The sequence below is a fragment of the Vicugna pacos genome, chromosome 22 (genome assembly GCF_048564905.1).
Source record: "Vicugna pacos chromosome 22, VicPac4, whole genome shotgun sequence".
NCBI classification, from domain to species: domain Eukaryota; kingdom Metazoa; phylum Chordata; class Mammalia; order Artiodactyla; family Camelidae; genus Vicugna; species Vicugna pacos.
In genome coordinates, this window is record NC_133008.1 from 22,409,803 (window position 1) to 22,434,125 (window position 24,323).

The following is a 24,323-nucleotide window of genomic DNA, read 5'->3' on the forward strand; positions in this document are numbered from 1 at the left end:
GAGAGCCTGGCAGGTGCTGGGTGAGATCTGCCCGGGACCCCTGTGGATACACTTCTCAGGACCACCCACTTTAGCCTCCATGTCCTAATTAAGAATAAAGGTCATACAAGCACCCTGCCAGCAATCCGAGTTCGAAATCTCAGCAGTTTAGGGCTTTTGATAACAGGCAGAAGCGTCACAGAGGAAGAAGAGTAAGGGAGACGTGCCCCTAGACACAATATTAGAAACCCCTCCCCTGCCTGTCTTGTCTCGGGGGCTGTGATGGTGACGGGAAGGGGACAACACTACCAGGATCCTGCAGAAGCCCAGGTTTTAAATCTCTGTGAAGACATGTCTCTACGCTGGACTGAGACCTGAACTTGGCCACACTCCTGAGGCATCGAGGACGCTACAAAACCATCCCCCAAATGTCTGAAGAATGATGGAGATGTGTCAAAAGGACACAAGAGCCAGCCCAAAGGGACCTCATTGGCCAAAGCCGAGACAGTTTAGGTATCTAGATAAACACTGAATGTTCTGGATTATAACCTGGAGTCCAGACTGATGTACGTAATTAAATGGAGATGAAGAAAAGGCTCTTCCTTATAGTAGAAAGACAATTACTAAATGCACAGAGAATGAAATAATTAGAAAATCATAGGATCTCGGTGCCTCTCACCCCTGAGTGGGGCGCCCTGTGCAGTGCCGATCCGCACAGCTGTACGTGGGGCCCTGCCGTGGAAGAGCTGTGATGGTGAAAGGAGCAGACTGAGCAGGACATCCTGTTTCCGCGGGAGAAGGTAACACTCCTCTCACACAACCTTGTGAACAGGGAAATAGATGAGCGGCCACCTTAGAGGTGAGCTGACTCCCCCCAGGTCCCACAGCCAACAGATTTCAAGCCAGACCAGAGCCTGGACTCAGTCTCCTGCTTCAAGCCTGCTGCTCGGGGCCTCTGCGGGCTGCTCCCCAGGTCAGAGAAGGCCAGGCTGCCAGGTGCCCACACAAGCAGACGTCTCGGTACACGGCTGATGGTTACCTTTGCTGGCGCAGACACAGGGCGGAGGAGTGAGGGCCGAGAGCGCTTTTTGCTGTGTTCCAGATTCTTTTCGTGCTCACCCTTTTGGACACTGTTCATTTCACACGGCCCGTTTCCTGTGAACTAAGGACACACACACACACAGGAGGTGGTTAGCGGTGGAGACAGCTGGACCCGTCAGTGCTGGTTCTCGTTGTATCTGAGCACACGGAACCACCTCTGGCTCAGCCCCTGGCTCCAGGGAGCACTGTCTGCCACAGGCCAGGGGCTCTGTCTCAATGCGAGGTGATCACAGCCCTTAAGATGCTCACGTTTACTGGAGGAAAGACCCACGTACCCAGATCATCACAGTCCAATGTAGGGAAGCTGGAAGAAGGCTCACAAAAGGCGTCGATGGACAAGGGTCCTGCCAGGTGAGGAGGACTCAGTGGGGAGACACTGAAGTTGGGCCTCGGGGTCGGGGGCTCACCCAACAGACCACTGACAAGGTCTCTGACTGTGTGTTCGAGTGCACCACAGAAAGGGAAAGCATTTCGGGTGAGAGGACCCGCATATACAAAGCCCTGGCAGCAAGAGAAAGCAGCTGATAGCCGCCAGGTCACCTGGGGGGCCTTGCAGCCAAATTTGTATCACTTTGTATGAATGAGAAAATGCATCTTGGGGGCAGTATCATAACTTGGTGGGGAGCTTATCGCTAGTCCTCTGAGGCTCTCTACACCAGGCATTGAGTAGCAGGTCCGGGTGTTGGCAATAATTATGAAGAATGCTTCTGAAAGGATCTATTCAGCATTTGTATCCATAAGAAAGTCAGAGCAGCTACGGTGGACAGACTGTAGCTTTTCTGCAGGACGTGGGCAGGGCTGGGGAGGCACCCTGCAGTCAGCCCCACCACCCTGCCTGCACCCACCCCATCACAGGACCTGTACGCAGAGACACTGCACGAAGGACATGCCGTTGGCCTGAAGCATGGGCTGGATGAACAAAACATGGTGCATCCAAACAAAACAGGGGTAACCATCAGATGTGTTATTTAGCTCTGTGTCCCTGTGTCCCCTGTGTCACCGCTAAGGGTAGGTACACCCGATACACTGTTATGTGAAATGGGGGAAGAAAAAAAACCCAAAACCCTAGGGGCAGAACAAATAGGACACTGTTTTTAAAAAAGGATAAACATTTGTTTGCATATTCAGATGACATTTCTGGAAAGATACATAATATAAGACACTTTTAAGTGCTTAACTCTGAGGAGAATGGGAAACTGAGGCAAGGAAGGAGGGAAGTCTACTTTTCATACTGGGTACTCTTACTAATGCTTGATTTTTTTCATGAATATGTACAATTTTTATAATAGTAATCATAATAATAAAGACCTTTTGTTTAACTACAGGCAAAACCTGTCCCTTAGGGGATTAAACTTCTTTATAGAATCAGTTATCCGAAGGCTCAAAGCTACTCCAAGAACCTAAAGTGGAAAAATTCTCAACTGGTATTCATCACAGATCCCAGAACATGTGCAGATACCAATTCCTAAAGGAGGCGGGGGCGGGTGACGATACCTGCTGAGTAGGACCTGGGGTGGGGGAGGCCAGGGGAAGTGGGGAGCCCACTGCTCGCCCAGCTGGAAGGCAAGCGCAGCATCACTAATCTTCCCCTAATAGTTCAGACAGTTCTTATGTTTTAGTTAAAAGTCCCAGTGTGCAAACGCCTGAGGGAGAAGACCCCTCAAAGATCATTCAGGTAAGGGCTGGCAATTCGCCGTGCTCAGCTTGTATTTGTAAATAAAGTTTTACTGGCACACAGCCACACCCATCCGCCACCACATGGCCTGTGGCCAAGGACACTATCAGCTCTGCAAAACCTAAGATACTTACTATCTGGTCCTTTCTAGAAAAACTGCTGATGCTGATCTAGGCCAAACAGTCCAGTTTAATTAAGACAATATCAAATTTCACCTTTAGTTTCTTTTTCCTGCAGTTTAAATAGAAATCTTCAAATTAATATAAAGATCACTTTATACGACAGATTTCTATATGGACATTTTATTAATTTTTAAAAGTTGATTCAATCTTTTAAAATGTACACGACAGCTCTAATCCCCCAATGTACACAAAAACACTGCTGAATTGATAACAAATATCATTTAAAGAAACTGTGTGGGCAGGTGCTTTTCTGAGAGAAATGCTCATTTTTCTAGGATGGGCTTTGCTAGGGTCCAATTTCGTAAATGCCGAGTTATGTCCACCAGGGGGCATGCTACCACAGCCCTCGGAGGACAAGCGGCTGTACCGGAACCCCACCCTGACCCCAGACGGTAACTCATGAATTCAGGCTGCTCTTGGTGCAAAGCTGCAGAGCCCCCGCGAGCAGCACAGACTGCCAGCGCTACCAGTTACCACAGGTATGCTGTGCACTGTCCCCATGGCGCGGGGAGAGGGGGCTCCCCACCTGCCCCCAAAGCGGTTCCGACGTCTACAGAGGTGCACGACTCAGCAAAGGCAGGAAGCCGGCTAAGGAAGCTTCCGATCAGCCTAGGGGGCCATCCTCATCACCACTTCCTAGACGAGGGAGCTGAGGTTTGGGGAAATGGCCCCTGCAGCGGGGAGGGGACAAAGCAAGATGTGAATCACGAGTGCAATCGTGAGCCCCTGTTCCACTTGCCGCACCCACCACCAGACAAGGGCTTCGATCACCCCTCCCCAGGTTCTCCCCCCTCCCCAGGTTCTCCCCAAGGGTGTCTGGCAGGCCAGGTAGCAGGCTGGCCCTAGAGACACAGAGGGAGGCCCTGGGAGGAGAGGAAGAGACAGCAGCCTGGATTCTAGGCCTGCTTTCCCGCACACCCACAGCTGCTCTTCCCAGATTACTGAGCAACAAGCTGGGCCCCGCAACAAGCATTTAAAGGAAAACAGTTGGCCGAATCCCCACCTGAGCAGGGCTGGTCAGCCCCATGCGAGGGGGGAGGAAATGAGGTCAGGGAGGTGACACAGCCAGCTCAAGTCTGCCTGCAGCGCCCAGCGCCTGAGGGAACCCAGGCTGTGCACTCTCGGGGCTCTGCCCAGCCCCCGACCCCAGGATACCCAAGGCTCCGGGCGGGTGGGAAAGACTGGTTTCAGCTCTCGGACTTGAGGTCAGCCCACAACGGGCACAGAGCTTCCATGGCTCTGAATCAGGTGCTTCTGGGTGGAATCCCCTCTTAGGGATGGTGCTCTGTGTCCTGGGGACAGTAATACGGGGGCAAATTCCAACTGGAGGTCCGCCTGATTAACCAAGAGTCTTGAATGGCATTCAAACTCAAACTGCTGTCGCCCCCTATGTCCCTTCCTTCAAGACCCGCTGCCCCCGAGCCCTGCGCCTCCAGTGCATCTTCATGACCTGGGAGAGGTGGTGGTGACCTATGAAGGTGGGAGAGCAGGACTAGTGTGCTCACATCCCAAGTTGTCATCAAGGGCAAAGAAGAAGGATGAAAAGAGGAAATGGAGCACCCAACAACCTAGGAATAGAAGGACCTTCCTCAACCCCTTGAGGGGTTTTTCATAAGCAAAGGAAGGCGCCTATGAAAACCCCACAGCTTACATCACACTCAACGGTGAAAGACGGAAAGCCTTTCCTCTGAGATCAGGAAGAAGATGAGGAAGCCTGCTCTCACCACTTCTAGTCACCATACTGCTGGAATTTCCATCACAGCAATTAGGGCACACTGTTTTTGTGGAAACCAGTTTGGCAATTACTCAAAACTTAAGCATAGAGCTACCATATAATTCAGCAATTTCACTCCTAGGTATAGACCCAGAAAAATTGAAAACAGAGACTCAAACAAACCCTCGTATATCCATGTGCACAGCAGCACCATTCACAATCGCCAAAAGGTGGCAACAGCCCAAGCGTCCGTCAGTGGAGAAATGGATGAACAAATGTGCTTCATCAGCACAGCGGGGTTACTGGTCAGCCACAGGAAGGATGAAGTTCTGGTCTGACGAATGCTACATCATGGATGAACCTTAAAATCATTCTGCTGAGTGAAAGAAGCCAGACACCAAAGGACACATGTTGTATGATTCCATCTACGTGTGAAATGTCCAGAACGGGCAAATCCACAGAGACAGCAGGTGGTGATCGCCAGGGTCCAGGGGAGGAGGGATGGGGAGTGACTGCTCATGGGGACGAGGTTTCCTTTTGGGGTGATGGGAATGTTCTGCAAGTAGACAGAGGTGATGGCCGCACAATGTTGTGAATATGCTAAATGCTACTGAACTGTACATTTAAAAATGGTGAATTTCATGTTACATGAATTTTACTTCAATATTTTAAAACTGTAAGTTCACAGAAAAGAAAAGAAAAAGAGGAAATGGAAAGGGCAGCCCAGCAGGCCTCTGGGCATAGCAAAGGGAAAAAGGCTGATGATGGTGCAGTCTGTGCCCCCAACTCCCCATTCCAGGTCCCTCCCTCTGCTCTCACTGCCAAGCCTCAGCCCCCACCCTACCCCCGCCACCAGAACCTTCCAGAGAGGGAGGTGGTGGGCCTGACCCCGACCTGCACCTGCCCACATGGCCCTGGTTATAGGCAGGTCTCCAAGGGTGGACACTCTCTGCCTCCCAAACCACCAAGTCAGCCCTCACCACCCAGCTGTCTGTCCAGAGAAGCCCTTTTGAGGATCTGCTCCAGCTCAACGTGGAGGTGGGCCTGCACTGGGGTCCGCTGGTGTCTGTGCCCTGTGTGGCTTCTGGAGGAACCCGGCACACGTGGAGTGGACAAACCTGGCCCGGCCCTGGGAGCCGCACTGCTGAGGAGGTGGCCTGGGACGGGGGCAGGTGCTCTGAACTCACCAGGGAGCGCTTGGCTTCGGGCAGGAACTGTCCAAACTCAGAGAGCAGGTCCTCCTGGCCCCGGAAGAGGTTGGCCACCTCGGTGAACACCTCCTCCTCAGACATGCCTCGGAACGGACGGCCCTTCGTGCTCAGCTGCTCCTTCTGCCGATTTTCAGGAAAGAGAAAATGAGTCGTTAGCCAAGCAACCAGGAGGCACCCCAGGCTGTGACACTCAGGCATCCCACTGTGGAGGAGACAGAGGGATGACTCACAAAAGAATCGACTGGCAGAGTCCATGACTGCTGCCACCAGGAGAGGCTCAGCCAGCTGCCCCGCTGACAACTCGGGGTGTCCCTCACTGGCTCCCACCCCCACCCTCTGCTCTAGAGAACAGTCCTGTGTGCTTGTGTCTTCACCCCACGGCACAACTCAGCCTGAGCCCCGGTCACGGATGGGGCCTGTGCTGGGAGCGTGGAGGGGACGTGGGAGGGGCATGGTCATGGAAGGACTTGGCCTGTGAGGTCAGTGGCAAACCCACGGTCCTCCTGAGGGCAAGGGGGCTGGTTCTGCTGGGTGGGGGAGCGAGGAGCTAGCACTGGGTCCGGAAGGCGAAGAGGGTGAAGAGGGAAGGCAAGAGACTTACAGGCCAAGGGACCTGTTTGCCCAGAGTCACTAAGACTCTGGAAGGAAGACAGACTGCTCTGGAGCCTAAAGCAACAAGATGAGGACCAGAGGGGACTCAGGTCCAGAGGGCAAGAAGCGGCCTTGCCCTTTGGAAGTCAGTCCCCCTCAACTGTACACCCAAGAACGTGAGGAGAGAGAGGCGCCGGTGTCGGGCCCTCCCAGAGGGCAGGGCAGGGCAGGGCTTCGACACCGCCCACCCACAGCTGCAAAGGGGAAGAGACAAGGCGCCCTTGGTGTGCCCTCCCCTCCTGGTACCCTGAGGAAAGCTCATTTCCAATCCGGGCACACAGAGCACCTATTTAGGAGGGAGAAAAAACTGCCTCCACCCTTGTCTGCCCAAAGTTACTGGGACACTTGAGAGCCAAAGAAAAAATCGGCAAAGACCACTGAGTTCAGAGAATAAACACAAATCATCTCTATACAGATGAAACAATGATCAGACTGAGTGATGCCTGAAGAAATACTATTTAAAACAGCATCACAACATTTCTACTCATCAGACTGACAAAGAGGATAAGGGCTCTGCCAGTCGATTTCTGATGAGGGAGTGAGGAACTGGGCGCTCCCATGACAAGGCGGAAAGAAAGGCCGGTGCCATCGGCAGAGGGAAGTGTGGCACCATCTATGATGCTGTCTCAGGCGCACACGCTCTGACCTAGGGACGCACCTGCTGGGAGTTTCCCCACAGAGACAGTCAGATGCTCTAATACCTGTTTTGAACACAAATCTGAGACATGTACTAGGGAATGATTTGAGCGTGGTGTGGATTTTGCATTTGCTGATGCAGGATTCTGTCTGGGGCACATGGGGTGACAGAGGGAAAGGGCACCTGGCAGAGCCGAGCCACGTGGGAACACACAAACCCCCCACCCCCACCCCCCCTCAGATGTTAAGACCATGCCACTGTCTGGGGTGACAACATCCAGTCTCATTTCAGGAAACCTCCTCCTGGTACCTCACGGTGACCCACAGGCTGCAACCTTCCCAAACCCACGTCCACAGTGAACCTCAGGTCTTCTCCAAGGTCAAGTGCCGGAGGCACTGCAGCATTCACGTCACGCTCAGCCGTTTGCTGTGTGTACAACGGCGCTACCAGTCTTTAGCAGGTGCCTATCTTTTTCTAATATGGTGCCAATAGTTTCTGAATGTCGTGCCCAGACCCCATTTTCCCATAAGTCCCGTGAAGGGTGTGAATTTGCGGAGAGCGGTCATTTTTAGGGACGTCAGGGCAGAATTGGCTGTGCTCATCCAGGTGCATGACATATGCATGAAGCTGTAGAAGGGAAAGGCTGCCCACGGCTGACCCAAGGCAAGCACTGTGCTTAGATCAATGACCTTAGTTAACCACGTTTAATTGGGGTCGGCACCACCAGCATTACAGCCATTTTATGGATTAGAACCGCAAGGTTCAGGGAGGTGAGGAAAAGGGCTCAGAAGGGAGCGGGACAGAGATTTAAAACATCAGTAATTTGTAGCCAGGTTTATTCACAGTCTTTTAAAAATCTGAGCCAATGATCTAAAATCAGGGTAATTCACACAGAAATTCAGATTGTACAGAAGATTTCATTTTTAAAAGTGGGTTCCGTTGCTTAGAAACATAAAAGGCACGGACACTGTACGTCTGGGTGAGGATGATGTCCAAGCTCTCTGCACAGACATCCCTTGCCGCCGGCCTGCCTGTACTCCCTGTCAAGTTCCCTGACAGGGGAACTTGCTCCAGCCCCCGGCACCAAGAGTCCACCTTTCACCTGATGGTTCTGACCCCTGACGTCTGATGAGGCTGACACCTCTCCTACACACGTCCCTTCTTTTCCTCCCTAATCATTTCTAAGTTCCTTCCACCCCTAAACTGAACTAAAGAGCAACAGCAACCATTCATCTCTGTCCACCCAGCGCCTGGCACCAAGCCCAGTTGTAATCAGCATAGATGGAGGGTACTTCTATTGTCTAAACAATAACAAAGCCATCTTACAAAAAGAAAACTTCCTGAGTTCTTTTTTAATCCTTTAATGTGTTTCCCCTAGTGAGGGTGCAGAGGTGCCTCAAGGAGCAAATTAAAATCAAAACAGAACTCCAACAGGCATCTGTACACCCATGTTCACAGTAGCGTTATTCACAACAGCCAGAATGTGGAAGCAACCCAAGTGTCTGGTGACGGTTGAATGGATAAACAGAAGGAGACAGATCTGTAAGGTGGAACATTATTCAGCCTTAAAAAAAAAAAAAGGACATTCTGACACCTGTTATAACATGTATAGACCTTGAGGGTGTTATGCCAAATGAAATAAGCCAGTCACCAAAGGACAAATCCTGTACAATCCCACTCATATGAGGTCCCTACAATAGTCAGATTCATAGACAGACAGTAGAAAGGGGCTTGCCAGGGCCTGGGGAAGGGGGCGAGGAGTTAGTGTTCAATGGGGATAGTTTTGGCTCAAGGTAAAAGAAGTTCTGGAGGTGGATGGTGGTGATGGTTGCACAGCAATGTGAATGTACTAAGTGCCCCTGAACTGTACACTTAAAAATGGTTAAAATGGTTACATTTTACATTATATATACTTTACCACAGCAGAAAAAATTTAATGCAAAAAAAGAGCTAATCAGAATTTTACAGGATTTCATGAATTCAGATGAGAAAATCTGAATGTTTCTGACACATCTAATATTGGATGATGCTACAAACACCCACAAGGAAGTGTGACCTAAGACTTCTTACCTGGTAAGTGTGCAGGATTTCCAGGAATGACCTGTAGATTTCTGGGTGGTCTAGAAAGCGGGTCTTAATCTTGTTCACGTAGCTGATGGCGTTGTTGAATTCCACGGAATCTGACTCCAAGGGCACCTGCGGCTTGTCCTCCTTATACAGCATCTGCTGCTTGAAGTTCTCGGCACAGTCGCTGTGGTTGTGCGAATTCTCCTGACAACAACGTGACAGTGAGTTACTGGCGGGCCCGACACCGGAAACAGACAGTGAGAAGCACCAGACTGAGCCACTGTGCATGGGAACAGGCAAAACTTAGCACAGAGCCAAGTTTTTCAACTGGATGCAGAAAAAGCTGACTTCTTGAGGCCTGGAGAGAGGGAAGCAGGGTGGGGGCACCCAGAACACGGAGACAGCCCCTGCTCGGCATGCTGATCTCCCGTGCGTTCCTGGGAGGGTCTCATGAACTCACCTCTGCCTGATCCTTCTAGTAGATTCAAAGAACGTGAAACTGTGACGCACACTCTACACTTTCAAAAATGAGCATTTGGGAGAAATTTACAGAAAGTGAGTGGTTTAACTCTTTTTGGAGCAGAGCTTTGGGCTGTTTAAAGAGAAGTCTTCCCACACCTCTTGCCAGCCAGTCCATTTCAGCAAGACTTTAACCTGCTGTCACAGCAGGTATGGAATGGGGACCCCGTAGTGAGGAGGGCCCACTGTCCAGGGCTGCGGGACTTCTGGTGCCAAGCAAGTCGTGTGACAAAAAGAGGTGCCCTGAGCAGGCATCGAGCTTTCCTTCTGTTTATGTGGTTTTCTGTCAACATAAACAGAAAACAGACACAGTCTCTCTCCCGGGAAGACGGCACCCTAATTCACAATGAGACACGTCCCAAAGGAGGTGATGTTTATGCTCCTAAACTGGTATTTTTGTTTATGTGTTGTGAGGATGGCCTCCCTCCGCCACTGCCCACGGCTGGGCTGTCAGGAGAGACCCCGGCATCCTGCAGGTCCCCGCCCAGGTCTCGGCAGGTCGGGATCCCTCAAGTTCAGTTTGAGGTCTTTGTTTACTCAACACCTTCTCAGCAAGTCTTCCAGAAGCATCCTGCACCAAAGTAAAATGATCCCGTCTCCCAGTCCTCTGAGCCACTTTCTTGCTCTATTTTCCTCCGTGGCACACATCACCTTTCTACACATAACACATTTTACTTATTTTCCTGTCTGTCCAACCCTGATGAAAAGGCAAACTCCAGGAGGGCAGGAATTCTGCTCTGGTCACTGCTGTATCCCTGGTGCCTGGAACAGAACTTGGAACAGACTGTGCTTCATCCACACTGGGATGATCAGAAGGACGGATGAAGGAACAAATCGAGCCTACTGTCTCCATCCTGTGGAACCTGGCACGGCATCTGGCACCGACAGCCGACCCTGGGACTCCAGGGAACCCAGGCACGCTGCCGCCCACTGCTGCAGAGCTGTCATCACCACAGACACCTCCGCCAGGCACACCTGCTGTCATGTGTAGGTCTCCTACTGTGCTGGGGCTGCCATGACAAGTACCACAGACTGGGCGGCTTCAATGACAGACTGATCTCCCAGTTCTGGAGGCTGGAATTCATGATCAAGGTGTCAGCAGGGCTGGCATCTCCTGAGGCCTCCTGGCCAGCAAACAGGTGTCTTCCTGCTGTGTCCTCGCATGGTCGTCCCTCTGTTTCACACGTATCCCTGGGGTCCTCTCCATGTGACCAAATTTCCTCTTCTCCTTAAGGACACCAGTCAGACTGGATTGAAGCCCACTCTAATGGCCTCATTTCACCTAAATTACCTCTGTAAAGACCTTATCTCCAAATACAGTCACATTCTGAGATACTGATTAGGACTTCCAGATATGAATTGGTGGGGAGGGGCACAATTCAGCCCATTAACAATGAGTGTAGAGGCAGTTCTAGAAAGTCTGAGCCGAGGAAAACAGACACACAAAAGATCCAGAGCAGTCACAACTCTAAAGACCATTTCTCCCTGGCACTGGAATTTGTTCTAGGACACTGGGGATGTTCCTGCTGACTGCCTCGGCTTAAGCTCAGAGGTCTGCACTCATGTTCCTTCAGGGAACACAGGCTTGGTGGTGGAAGGAGCTGGGCAGGGGTGGTGGCGGGGAGGGAGCAGCCTTGGAGCCAAGATTTGCTTCAGAGGAGGCTGTGTGCTCACTGAGAGCTCCTCACCACTATGAGAAGGCATTTGCAAGCACCGAAAGCCTCTTCCAATTCCCTGGAGTGAGTCACTGGGATGAGATGGAGAACCACCCCTGGAGACCAGGGCTCGGCAAAAACAGCCAGACAATAATGGTGCGACCGCGGCGGCAAACACGCTGGTGATTCTTCAGGAAGTTAAACACGGCCACCACGTGACTGGGCAATTCTACTCCTGGATATCCGCCCAAAGAACCAAACACAGGCTTTCAAACAACCCCTCAGACATGCAGGTTCACAGCAGCCATGTTTGCAACAGCCGAAAGGTGGAAACCACCCACATGGCCATCAACTGATGAATGGATGAACAACATGTGTTCCATCCACACAGTGGAGTATTATTCAGCCTTAAAAAGGAATGAAGCTCTAGTACAATGTGGATGAACCTGGAAAAATCATGTTGAGAAGGAAGACCAAAGAAGGATATAATGGTATATGATTCCATTTACATGAAGTATGCAGAACAGGAAAATCTACAGACAGAAAGGGGATTCGTGGCTGCCAGAGGCTGGTGGCAGGGGAGAACTGGGAGGTACAGTTTCTTTTAGGGGTAACAGAAACGTTCTGGAATTGTAGTAGCAGCTGCATGGGGTTGTGAATATACTAAAAGCCACTGAATTGGACACTTTAAAATGGTTACAATGATGAATTCTATGTTACGTAAATAATACCACAATTAAATTTTTTTAACGTAATCTGAAAAATGTAAAAACCACTGGCCAAACAAAAATAAGCTGACTTTGTTCCATGGGCCATAGTCTGCCAGCCCTAGGTCTAAACTTTCTGGAACAATTCAGGCTTTTGTCTTTTCTGTCTGCACTGGGTGTCCTGGACCAGGCAGTCAGAAACGCCTTCTAGACACTGACGAGCCACCTTATGTGGCCAACATGGCTGCCTGGGTGTCCACACACAGCCCCACCTACTTAACACCTTTCAAACAGACATTCCAGTCACAGAACAGCCCCCACTCCCAACTCCCCACCCCTCCAACCCCTAGCCTGGCTCATCTTGCCTTCACCCAAAGGCTCAGGCATCCTGGAATCATCCCGGACTTCTCTCTCTGACACCCCACCCTGGTCCACATCACTCTCTACTCCAAATGGATCACACGGAGCCTGCTCCTGATCCCCCAGATCCTCTCCTGCCCTCTCAGTCCATTTCTAGTACAGCAGCCAGAGCAGCCTTTTCAGAACTCTCCACTGGCTTCCCACGCTCCTGGCTCTCTCTCTCCCACACTTTCTGCTTCAGGTCCCAACTCCACCAGCTTCCTGGCTGTTTCTCAGGCACAGCCACTCATCCCTACCTCAGGCCTTGACGCCCCCACTGGGAAGACTCCCCCGAAGATACAGGCCGGCCCCGCCTCCCTCATTCAGCGTCTGCCCACAGCACCCCCAAGCCCGGCCCCTGCTGTCTTCCACGCGCAGCACTCAACTCCCTCCTGTACTTCTAGCTGCCCATACGTGACCATGCAAGCACCCCGAGAGCTGGGACTCTGAACGAACCCCAGGGCGTGGCACAGAAGAGGTGGTCTACACCTGCCCCGTGGAGGATGAAGACACAAACACGGGAGGTGACCTGCCAGGAACTGACTGATCTTCCAAATGACCCTCCCTGAGGGAGGACGGCAGACCCCTCCCTGAACATGCAGGGGTCACTGTATTACAAGCTGCAGCTGGTGGTTCATCTCTTTACCTCTGTCCAAGCAGCTGCTGTCCCAGCCAAGCACAAAAGGGCCAGCCCCCTGGGAGGCAGGGTCCGTCGTGAACGCAACCCGGGAGCCAAGATGCATTACTTTCCCACCAACATCCAGTGTCTTGTTCCTCCAGTGTCCCGGAACAGGGGCACAGTTGTGAACAAGACAGACACGATCTTGCCTGATCTGGAGGACTCATTCTGCCAGGAAAGGCAAACCAACAAGAAACAGTGTATTTTTTAATTCCTTAGCTTAGCTATGCTACCTTGAAGTACATAAAACAGGGTGCTATGAAAATGACTTGGGTGGGAGTTGGGGGCTCTCTGAGGAGCTGACGTTACAACTGGGGCCAACCAGATCTGAAATGATGCTGACTCAGGAGGCCTCAGCTGCGGCAAAAGGACATTCTTCCCGCCATGGTCCCCACCCCTCTCTGGCTCCTCCACCCACATCACGGCACATGTTTGTCTATCTTCCCCTTAGACTAGTGTTCTCTGCTGGGGCAATTTTGCCCCCCGGGGACACTTCACAATGTCCAGAGACATTCTGGGTTGTCATACTTGGGGTTGCGGGGGGTGCTACTGACATCAGCTGCATGGAGGCCAGGGATGCTGTTCACCACACGACCCGGGACGGCCCCCACCAGAAGGAATGATCTGGCCCCAGTGACAACAGTGCTGAGGCTGAGAAACACTGCACAAAAGGCTCCCCCGAGGCTAAGACTCACTTCTCTTCCTCAGCACCTAAGAACTCCTCCCTCCCTGTTGACAGGACTCATGATGAAGTGAAAAAAATGAAAGGAAAAAAAAAAAAGAAAAATCACACACACACAAAGCTGTACTTCAAAACAGTGAAGCCAGAAAAACCAATTTAAAAAAATAAAGCCCCAGGGCACTTGAAAAGGACTCTTGGCAGCTGAGAGGACACCTCGTTCGCACCTGGTGTGACGCAGGGCTGGAAACTGGCAGGTCCATGGATGTGACTGAAAGCAGGCGGGTAGCGTGTGCCCCAAGGGAATGAAGGACGGGGACCTCTCCAGCTGAGGAAGGGCCCTCCGTGTGGCTGCTTCCAGGCACAGCAAGACTGGGAGGCCCCGGTAAGCAGCTCTCAAGGTATCAAGGGAAAGTTCGCATCCAGCCTTTCTTCCAGTTAATAGACCTGCGGTCACCAAACCGCCCAGGGCAGGAGCAGACAAGACTGGTCCGGTCTCCTTATCTCTCCAACAGTCCTGGAAGCTGTGTGTGGGACGGCAGCGGCCCCGCGGCTATTTAAGGGAAGGTGAGGTTCATGTGGAGATCCAGCCCCGAGAGCAGTTACTCCAACAGGGGCTGAGAAAGGCGAATTCCACACGTGGGGTGCAGCTTAGGTCTCGGAGGCCCTCCTCATGAGTGATGGCAAGGACACCAGCGATTACGCAGCGCTCCGGATTCAGCAGACCGCTTCCGCGCACACTGCTGCAGATGAGACTGCTTTCCTCTCAGGCATGAGCGCTCTGCTTTTTTAATCCCTGCTAAGGCTTTTATCATCTGGAGGCAGGAGCGCTACCTCTGCATCCTGGCACTCCATTTGCAAACATGAAATGGAAGCTCTGGGCTTCCAAGTTCCTTTTTAAAACTGAGGCACGCTGAGTTTTGTGCTGATGGTGCAGTCTGCCTTGCGTAGAGAGAGGGCAGCATGTATGTGCCAGCCCCCCTCGGAGAGGGTCCAGCCACCACCACACTGCCTCTTACTGTTCTCTTTTCAAATCCTGATGCCCTAATGGATAGGACACTGCAATCTCCTTCCTCAGAGGAGAAACCTACCAAATGCTTCTGGAGTAGATTTTATTGGTAACCTTCCCTGCAAAAACCCCTGGGGCAGAGATGGAGAAGGTTGAAAGAGCTGGTTCACTCACACCAGAGCTTCTCAATGCTGTGATTTTGTCCCCAGGAGACACTGGGCTTTGTCTGGAGACATTTTTGGCTGGCTCGACAGGGTGAGGGCCCAGTGGGTGAAGGCCAGGGACACTGCTGAACGCCCCACAGTGCCCTGGAGAGCCCCCCCGTAACTAAGTGTTAAGCCTTCAATGGCAACAGGGCCGAGAAGAGAAAAAGACAGTGGTTACCTTGTAAGAGTAAAGCTCAAACAGGCTTTTTCTCAGGGATTTTGCTGAGCTTAAACAAGAAGAGACTGCAGAGATAGAAAGGAAGGAACCTGTCCCACGAGAAAGAAGAGACCAAAGCCACAAGCCTGAGCTGAGTCAGTGATCCCGTCGGCAGGTAAATGAGGCACAGCAACGATAAAAATAGCAAGTCACACATGCATCTCCACCACTTTACTGTGTGGGCGGCACCGAGAGGGATCAGAGGGACCACATGCCCAGGTACAAGTGTGGCCTGCTTAGTGTGCTCAGTGGGAAAGCCTCAAGCCAAGACCTCAGTGACTGTGGATGTGATTATTTTGACTGGACATAAAACTGTGTTAGGAGAATGCCTCCTTGACACACACGTGCGCGCGTGCACACACACACACACATACACAAACACATCCACTCTTGATTTAAATCCACCAAAGGGATCAATTTGGGATCAGAGGCTGCCTGTGTAGGTGTTTCCATCTATTTTGATTTGACTAAAAGCACTTGAAGAAAAAGATGGGATCTTCACCAACTTTCCAGCAATGAAACCCATAAGGCGCGCTGCCCAGCCTGAGTACCTGAGCACCAGGGCGGGCTGCGCTAAGGTCAGGTCAAACCACTGCAGCGGCGTACCTGGTTTGACAGGGGAGACTGTATGTTCAACTTGCCATTCTTGGGAATGTCTATTCTGTACCCGAGAGGAAGGAAAGCGTTGAATCCAACAATGAGGTCAGGGTGTTCGTGGAAGAGCTGTGACACCCGTCGGATGACTCCAGGGGTATCGATGCTGGAACAAAGAAGAAGAAGAGTGGGCAGGAGTGTTTTGCAGAGCAAATTCAAACAAAAGCTACTCCTGACTCCCCTAACCACACCGCATCACGGGCTTCTCAGTGGACAACAAAGCACCCTAAAACGTGACTGGTATGATTCTGCTGATGATGGTGATCCACTTCCGAGGCAGCCACATCTGGGTTCCCTGTGCCTTCCTGGCAAAAACCAGAGAATATGTGCACTGCACAGCACAGCTCCCGAAACACTGCAAGCAGGTGCGCTCGGTTCGGAAAATGTCAAGACGGCCAACTGTGAGTCCTGGGTTCCAAGAAGTGACAGGAGGTCAAAGTCCTCTAAACATGAGATAAATTCCTCATTCTGGATAAATTAAGGATTGACTATGACAAAGGAGTTGTTCCCTGCAACTGACTGTAATGCCTAAAAACCAAAGGCCCTGCAAGTAAAGAAGTGGCATTAAGAATTCAAGGGGGGAGAGGGGGTCCCCCTGAGGGCTGCACTCAGGGCCAAGGCCTTAACATCCTGCTTATGGAAGGAAACCAGGCAGGCCCTGCCATGCTTCCTCAGATGGGGAAGCAGCCCCGTAGGGATGTGACATGCAAGAATCTAAGTCAGAGGGATGGAGTTCTGGTCCCAACTCTGCTCCTACTGTGGGTTTGGGCAAACCCCTGGCCCACTCTAAGCCTCAGTGGGCCTACTGTCAAACAGGGTATGATAGTGGGGTTCCCAGATCTACCTTAACTCTCTTGATTCTGTGCGGATGCAAACTGCTAATGTGTTTTAAATGCCTTCTAAGTGCTAGGTTCCTTACTAAGCACATTTTATGCACATTATTTCCAAGCAGGCCTGGGACTCAGTTGAGGTCAGGAAGGCACTCACCTTGGGAACAAGAATTTAAAGGGGATAGAGTGTCAAAACATTCAATAATCAAGATAAATAACATTTTCGTGCAGGGCTTGAAAAAAATCAAAATTAATTTTTAAAAACCCTCGATGAACGAAATTCATTTAAAAATCAACATTTTGAGTAAAGGCAGGATGGGACCCTGTGCTTGCTAGACTGCCTCCCTCACCTCACCCCATCCCTGCCTTCGTTCCAGAAGCCCCTCAACAGCTCCACCAAGGGGTCCCATTTTCTGAGGTTCGGAGAAGTTCCACGACCTGCGCAAGGTCACCCAGTCGAGGGGCAGCCGGGGCTGGGGGCTCCCACTCTTCTCAGGCCGACTGCGGCCCACGGCGGCCCCCCGGGGTGGGTAGGGGCCCCACAGGTACCTCTGGCTTTTGAACTCCTTCATGATCTCCAGGAAGCCGTTGTAAGTGGCTGGGTCGCTACCGAATCGGATCTTCACCTGGTCCAGGTAGGTGAGGGCGTCCTCCACCTGCGGGGAGGGGGAGGGTCCCGGTGGGCTACGGTCGACCGAGGAGGGGAAAGGGGCAGGGGTCCCTGGAGGGAGAGGGACGGGCCGGGCCCCCGAGGGGCGCAGGTGAGGAGTCGGGGGGTCCCGGACCGCGCATAGCGGAGGCCGAGGCGGGGCCGGGGCCGGGCGGGGCCCGGGTTGGGGGCGTCGGCCTGTGGGGGTTGGACAACTGGGTCCCCGAGGGGGGGCTGGGGCACGACTCACGTGCACTGGCAGTTTCTCGTGGCCGGCAGAGCCCGAGCGACCCCAGCGGGCGCCGCTCAGCCCCCGGCCCGCGGGGCCGCCGCCGCCGCCGCCAGCGTGCGCCATGTTGGAAGTCGGAGCCGCGGCCCGCCCCGCCCCCGCCCGAGGGCCGGCCGCGCATGCGCGGGCTCCGCCTAGGGGGCGGGGTCTGGCGGCGCCAGGGAAGGCGGGGCTCCTTGAGGGACCCACTCTAGGGTCTTACTCCTAAAATTGAAACGTGAATAATGCTTTATATACCACGAATAAACCAACCAAGACCTGCCACCTGCTTTTGTCCCACGTCACAAGCAAGCTCAGAGTGATTTTTACAATTTTAAAAGTTGGGGAAAATCCAGGAAACAAGACTATTCCGCGACACGTGAAAAATGTATGAAATTCAAATTTCAGTGTTTGTGAAATAAAGTCTTACTGGAACGCAGTCACGCCTACTTGTTTATCTATCATCTCTGGCTATTTTTGCACTACAACAGCCGGTGAATAGCTGCGACGGATACTAAGATCTACACAGTCTGATGTATTTACTGAAAAATGTTGTGGACCCCAGCTTTAAAGGGTTGATGTGACAACTGTGTATGGCCACACAGCACCCTGTAGGGCCCTGCGGTGAACTTCTGCTAAATTGCTCTTGATTAGTTCTGCTCCTCCTATCTTCACTTCTCTAGTCCTGACCCCATCAGTTCCCCACTGGATCAGTTCAGGAGCCTCTTAACCAGTTTTTCCAGTCCCAGGGCTATCAAGAACTGAGATCATTCCACAGCTGTTTTCAAACCCAAGGTCTTCCTTTTTTTGGTAAGTAGAATCCAAGCACCTACCTGCAGCATTGAAGGCAGTAAGAACTTGGCCCTTACAAACCTTTTCTTGGCAGAATTTTCCACCCAGGCAAGCTGTCCTCTATCTGTACAGCGCCTCCTGACAGTGCCTGCCTAGCCTGGCTGCTTCCTGGCCCTGTGCATTGGCACATACCATTTCCTTTGCCAGAAGCCCTGCTCTATCTCTTCATTACACAGAAAACACCCTACACATCCTTCAAACTACAACCAAGATGTCCTGTCTTTCAAGAAGCTACGCTCCTCTGCCAGAGACAGACCGCTTCTCTGCCATCTCACAGTCCCTTGTACACCATCTTCATTTGGTATCTCTTTTTGTATGTGAAGAGGTGCAGGAAAGCTGAGAAAACATTGGCAATGAGTGCATCATTTGCTAGTGGTCAGGAGTAGAATGGTGAACAAAATCTACAAGGCTTTTCTCTCTCAGAGCCATCAGTCCTTCAAGAAGGATACCAATCAATCACATATGCAGAGGGAGGGTATAGCTCAGTGGTAGAATGCATGCTTAGCATGCAGGAGGTCCTGGGTTCAATCCCCAGTAATCTCCATTAAAAATAAGTAAATAATCACATATTGAAATATAAAGTTTCAGCTGTAACAGATACTTCAAATAGAAGGTGCAAGTGTAATAGTTACTCTGTTCCAGTTACTATGGCTGTATAAGAAGCCATCTCAAGATTTTAAGGTTTACAATGGCAAGAACATTTATTTCGCTCTCCAATCTGCAACTTGGGCAGACTTGGCAAGGATAGCTCATCCCTGGCCCTTCAGTGTCAGCTGAGTGGCTGGAAGGCTGAGGCTCGAATCCTCTGAAGATTTACTCACATGTCCATCAGTTGCTTCTGGCTGTAGGTTGAGGCTGTTGCTAGGGCTGTTGCCAAGAATACCTACATGTGACCTCCTTATGCAGCCTGAGATTCCTTACAATATGGCAGCTGAGTCCCAAGACCAGTAATCCTGAGAGGAGCAAGTTAGCCAGGTGGAAGCCTTGTAGCCTTTTTCTGATCCACCCTTGCAAGTCACACAGACTCAAAAGTCCCTCCCAAATTCAAGAAAAAGACAAACAGCCCCCAGAACCTGGGAAGTAGCCAGATTCTGCAATAACATGGGGGATAGGAAATAATGCTATGACCATTTTTGGACAGTATCTTCTGTCACCCAAGGGACTTAACCCAGTCTGGCAGGGGATGAGAAAGTCTTTCAAGAGGAGGTGGCATTCTAGTTGAGTTTTGAAGTATGTGTAGGTGTTCACTATGAAAGTCAGAGGGACTGGCTGTGCAAAGGCCCTGTGGTGAGAAAGAGTATGGCACATTTGAAGAACTAAAAAAAAAGAAAAAAAAGACCGGTGTTCTTGTACTGCAGAGGAATTGGAGGGAGAGAGAAGGTGGTGCAGAATAAGAGTGGAGAGGACAGAAGGGGCTGGCCACTTATTCTTATGGGATAAGGAATGACTTAAGGCTTCCGGTCTTGACATTTAGTACTGGTAGAAACTGCGTATGGGTTCTAAGCAAGGAGCTGTTAGAGCAGCTTTGAAATTGGAAGCAAATGTTCTGACTACTACTCTGCAGAGAAGTGATTGGAGGGGAGCCAGGGAAGATGCAGGGAGGCTGTTTCAGTGTTTCGTCAGGCAAGGATGATGGTGACTTAGGCCAGGATGGGAGCAGTTGAGGTGGAGAGAAAGGGGTGGAAGGAAGTGATATTCAGAAGGTACAGTAAAGAGGGCGTGGCGCCAGGTGGATATAGGGATGAGGGGGAAAGAAGCATCAAGGATTCATGGCTCCCAGCCCACAAGGAAATTCTGTTCACTTTCAGTGTATTCCTGTCTGAACCAGACTCTGAGGCCACCAGAATCTGGGCAGTCTTTTTCACAACAACACCTCCCGGCAACAATCGGCATGTGTGGGCTTCTGATATGCCATGGAGTCCTCACACAATGCTCCTCTCCCACAAGCATCACTTTCACTATTCCATTCTTTTAATAGGTCTCATAGAGTCAGAGGAAATCCTCACTCATTTGGAGAACAGGCAACCACAAACCAATCCCACCTCGGGTGTGTATGAGTTCTGAAGGATGCATGGATTCAGGTATGCGTGTGTGTGAGTGCATGTGTTCAACATGTGGCCAATTGTATACATACATCTTTTCATTTTTATTTTTATAAAGCCTAAAAAGTTGCTAAGCTGATTTTTTTCTTTACCATTCTCGTCTACACAGATTAAATTGAAATCCTCATAGATAAACAACAAGGACCTACTGTATAGCACAGGGAACTGTATTCAACATCTTGTAATAACCTATAATGGAAAAGAATCTGAAAAAGAATAAACACACACACACACATAAATGAATTCACTTTGCTGTAGGCCAGAAACTAATGCAACATCGTAAATAAACTGTACTTCAATAAAAAATTTTAAATCGTTTGTATAAAAGTAAAAAAATCCTTAAACATTTTTTTAAAGTAGAAGAAAATGAAAACCTTAATGTTGACTGTTTAGATAGACAGTTCAGATAAAATTGGAACATAAATTTCCTTACCATTTGTCTAATTTAGTGGCATTAAGATAAGATTCTTAGATAGGTCTTGGGTTGGGTAGTGTTTTGGCAAGGTTAAGAAGACAAGATCAAATGATCCTATTTTGAATAAATCTAAGTCTTCTCAGGTGGCAAACTTTAGGACTAAAATCTCTAGTGTTGTGGCAGAATTCTAAGGTTGCCAGAGATTCTCACGCCCTGATATGAGCAACTTGACTTATCTCCCATCCTGGAGTATGGGTGGGCCTGGGAACATAGTGGATGTCATGCCTACATTTAGGTGATGCTACATGGCCAAGGTGAAGGGAATTTGCAGGTGTATTTAAGGTCCCAAGTGAGTTGATTTTGAATTCATCAGAAGGCAGATTATTCCTGATGGGCCTGACCTAATCAGTGGCACCCTTTAAAAGATACTCTGTGGGGGGAAGGTATAGCTCAGTGGTAGAGTGCACGCTTAGCATGCATGGGTCCTGCGTTCGATCTCCAATACCTCCATTAAAACTAACAAACAAACCTAGTTGCCTCCCCCCTCCCCAAATTAATTAATTTAAAAAAAAAGATAATCTGGAGGTCGGAGCCTTGAAGCAGCAGAGAGGTGTGATGATGCTGGCCTTGAAGGAAGAACCAGCCACATAACTGCTTATGGACCAGGGCTCTGAGCCTCTCAGTGAGATCTCAGCCTGGCTGACACCTTGTGGGACCCTGAACAGAGAACCCAGCCACACTGTGCCCAGACTCCTGACCCACAGCTACAGTGAGAGAATGAATGACTGTTAGTCTCAGCTGCTAAATTTGTGGTAATTTGTGGGGCAGAAACTGATAACTAATTACCAGGAAGTAGTCTTATTACAGCCGTTTACCCTGTGATGATGAGGTGCCAATGCTGGTTCTTCAAGTGGAATCAATGTACCACTCTGGTGGGGTATGTTGACAATGGGGGTGGGTCAAGGGTACAGCTCAGTGGTAGAGTGCCTGCTTAGCATGCACGGGGTCCTGGGTTCAATCCCCAGTACCTCCATTAAAAAAAAATAAATGAATAAACAGATAATGGAGGAAATGACACATGTGTAGGGGCAGGGGATATATGAGAAATCTCTGTACCTTTCACTCAATTTTACTGTGAACCTAAAAATCACTCCTGAAAATAGTCTATTTTTAAAAAATCTACCCTAAAAAAAGAAAAGAAAAAAAAAACACTACCCTAAATCTAATCAAGCCTTTTAAGACAAGGGTTGGCAGATTGTAAATATTTTATATTTTAAACAAATAAATAACTATATAATAAAAGATAAAAATAATATTATAAATGTTATATGCAATATAAAGATATATCATGTTTGTTATATAATATATAATATAGGCAATATTAATATGTATAGTGTAAATGTAAGTATATATAATATAAATAAATATAAAGGGCCAGATTGTAAATATTTTTGGCTTTGGAGCCATACATGCTCTGTCACTGTAGTATGAAAACAGCCATAGGTAATATGTGAATGAACAGGTATGGCTGGGTTCCAATAAAACTTTATCTATAAAAACAGATGCATGGACGTGGTTTGCTGACTCTTACTCAAGAATATATAAGACCGAAGAGACAAAACAACCAAATGTAGTGCAACGCGTGAACCAATCGTGATTGGGTCCTAGTTTGAAAGAAACAGCTAGTTGGGAATGTTTTAGCACTAATTAGGAAAGTTGGGGATGCGTATGGAAAGCTTTAAATAATGACTGTTAGTTTTGGTAGGTGTGTGGGGTTATATAGGAGAATGACCTTAATCCTTAAAGATGCCTCCTGAGGTTATTTAGGGGGTAAAGGGTCTTAAAATCTCCAGGACTGCAATAAGGGAGGGGTGAGTGAGGAAAGTGTGCAAATGCAAGGTCAGATCCTGTTTTTATTTAAAATGTTGATATTTTGTTCATCATGCATTTTTATTCATTTTGATTTAAAAAGTATGGTAATACAATGTTTATCCTGAAGATGAGGGTTTTTGGTTTTTTTTTTTTTTTTTGGTGCCTCTTAAACTTTGTGTCTGAGTTGAGTGACCCACTCTTCTCACCATAGTCCCAGCCCTGATCTTGAACTGATTTAGCAGGAGATTGGCAGTGACAGGGCAATTGGGGAATCTCGAGAGTGAGTAACTGTGTTTTTTGTCCTCAATATTGTAACTTTGCTGTGGGTTTGAATATTTTTAAGCTTTTAAGTCAACAAATTTAAAAATCTCTAGAATTTAAAAATAAAGTTAAAGTTAAAAAAAACCCAAATTCATAGATACAGAAAACAGTATGGTATTTGCCAGAGGCAGGGTGTGGGTGTGTATGTGTGTGTGTGTGAAATGGGTGTAGTTGGTCAAAAGGTACATTTCTAGGGGGAGGGACTGGGGAATGTAAGAGCTGTTTGGGTGACCAGCTGTCCTGATTTGCCAGTGACAGAAGGGCTATCAGGACATAGGATTCTCACTTTTAGCTGGGATAGTCCTTAGTACACAGGGTCACTGTGACCACCCTACTTCTGATTTTTCCTTTATGCCCTTATTCTTCTGTTCTATTTGATTTGCTTACCATGAATGTGTATTATTATTATTTAAGTATTCACCTAATAAAGGAGTGGATTTCTCCCCCCACCCCCCAAAAAAGTTGTAAGATAAATAAGTCCTGGAGATGTAATGTACAACATGGTGACCATAGTTAATACTATGTACTGTATATTCGAAAGTTCTTATCACAAGAAAAAAAATGGTAACCATGTGTAGTGATGGATGTCAACCAGACTTATTGTGATCATTACACAATACATACAAATATTGTATCATTATGTTATATGCCTGAAACTGATATGTCATACGTCACTTATATCTCAATTTAAAGAGTCTCAAGAATTTAACATAAATGAATTCATGCTGTAGCTAGAGGGGCTCTATATTCCACTTGTCTTGGGACAGTCCAGTTGATTGAAGTTGTCTCGGAATAATTGTTAAGAGCTCTCCCTTTCACTCTCAAAAATGTCCCAGTTTGGATAGTATGTCAGTACAGTCCTGTTAGCACAATAACCATGCTCTTACCCTGTCTCCATCAGGGCTGGGAGATCTCAGGCAAGTCACTCCACAGCAAAGCATGGTGCTTGTCAAACAGTCATAGCTACCAAACTCCTTCTCAAATGAAAACTCACTACAAACACCCCAACGTAAGCAACAGTTCAGAGTAGACTTTTATTAGTAAAAATGTCTCTCCTATGTTCAAATTCATAT

General features: G+C 49.3%; 1 protein-coding gene across 1 annotated transcript in view; it reads right to left on the minus strand.

Moving 5' to 3' along the window:
- The window catches only part of SIN3B (SIN3 transcription regulator family member B), a 35,878-nt gene extending 18,077 nt beyond the window's left edge, over nucleotides 1–17,801 (minus strand). The window contains exons 1-6 of the mRNA XM_072947439.1: nucleotides 17,671–17,801; nucleotides 17,321–17,427; nucleotides 15,894–16,047; nucleotides 9,221–9,421; nucleotides 5,839–5,982; nucleotides 1,019–1,141 (exon numbers count right to left, since the gene is read on the minus strand). Of these exons, the coding sequence (XP_072803540.1) occupies nucleotides 1,019–1,141; nucleotides 5,839–5,982; nucleotides 9,221–9,421; nucleotides 15,894–16,047; nucleotides 17,321–17,427; nucleotides 17,671–17,775 (834 nt within the window). The 5' untranslated portion in view covers nucleotides 17,776–17,801. The remainder of the gene's footprint in view (nucleotides 1–1,018; nucleotides 1,142–5,838; nucleotides 5,983–9,220; nucleotides 9,422–15,893; nucleotides 16,048–17,320; nucleotides 17,428–17,670) is intronic.
- Nucleotides 17,802–24,323: the final 6,522 nt, after the last annotated feature.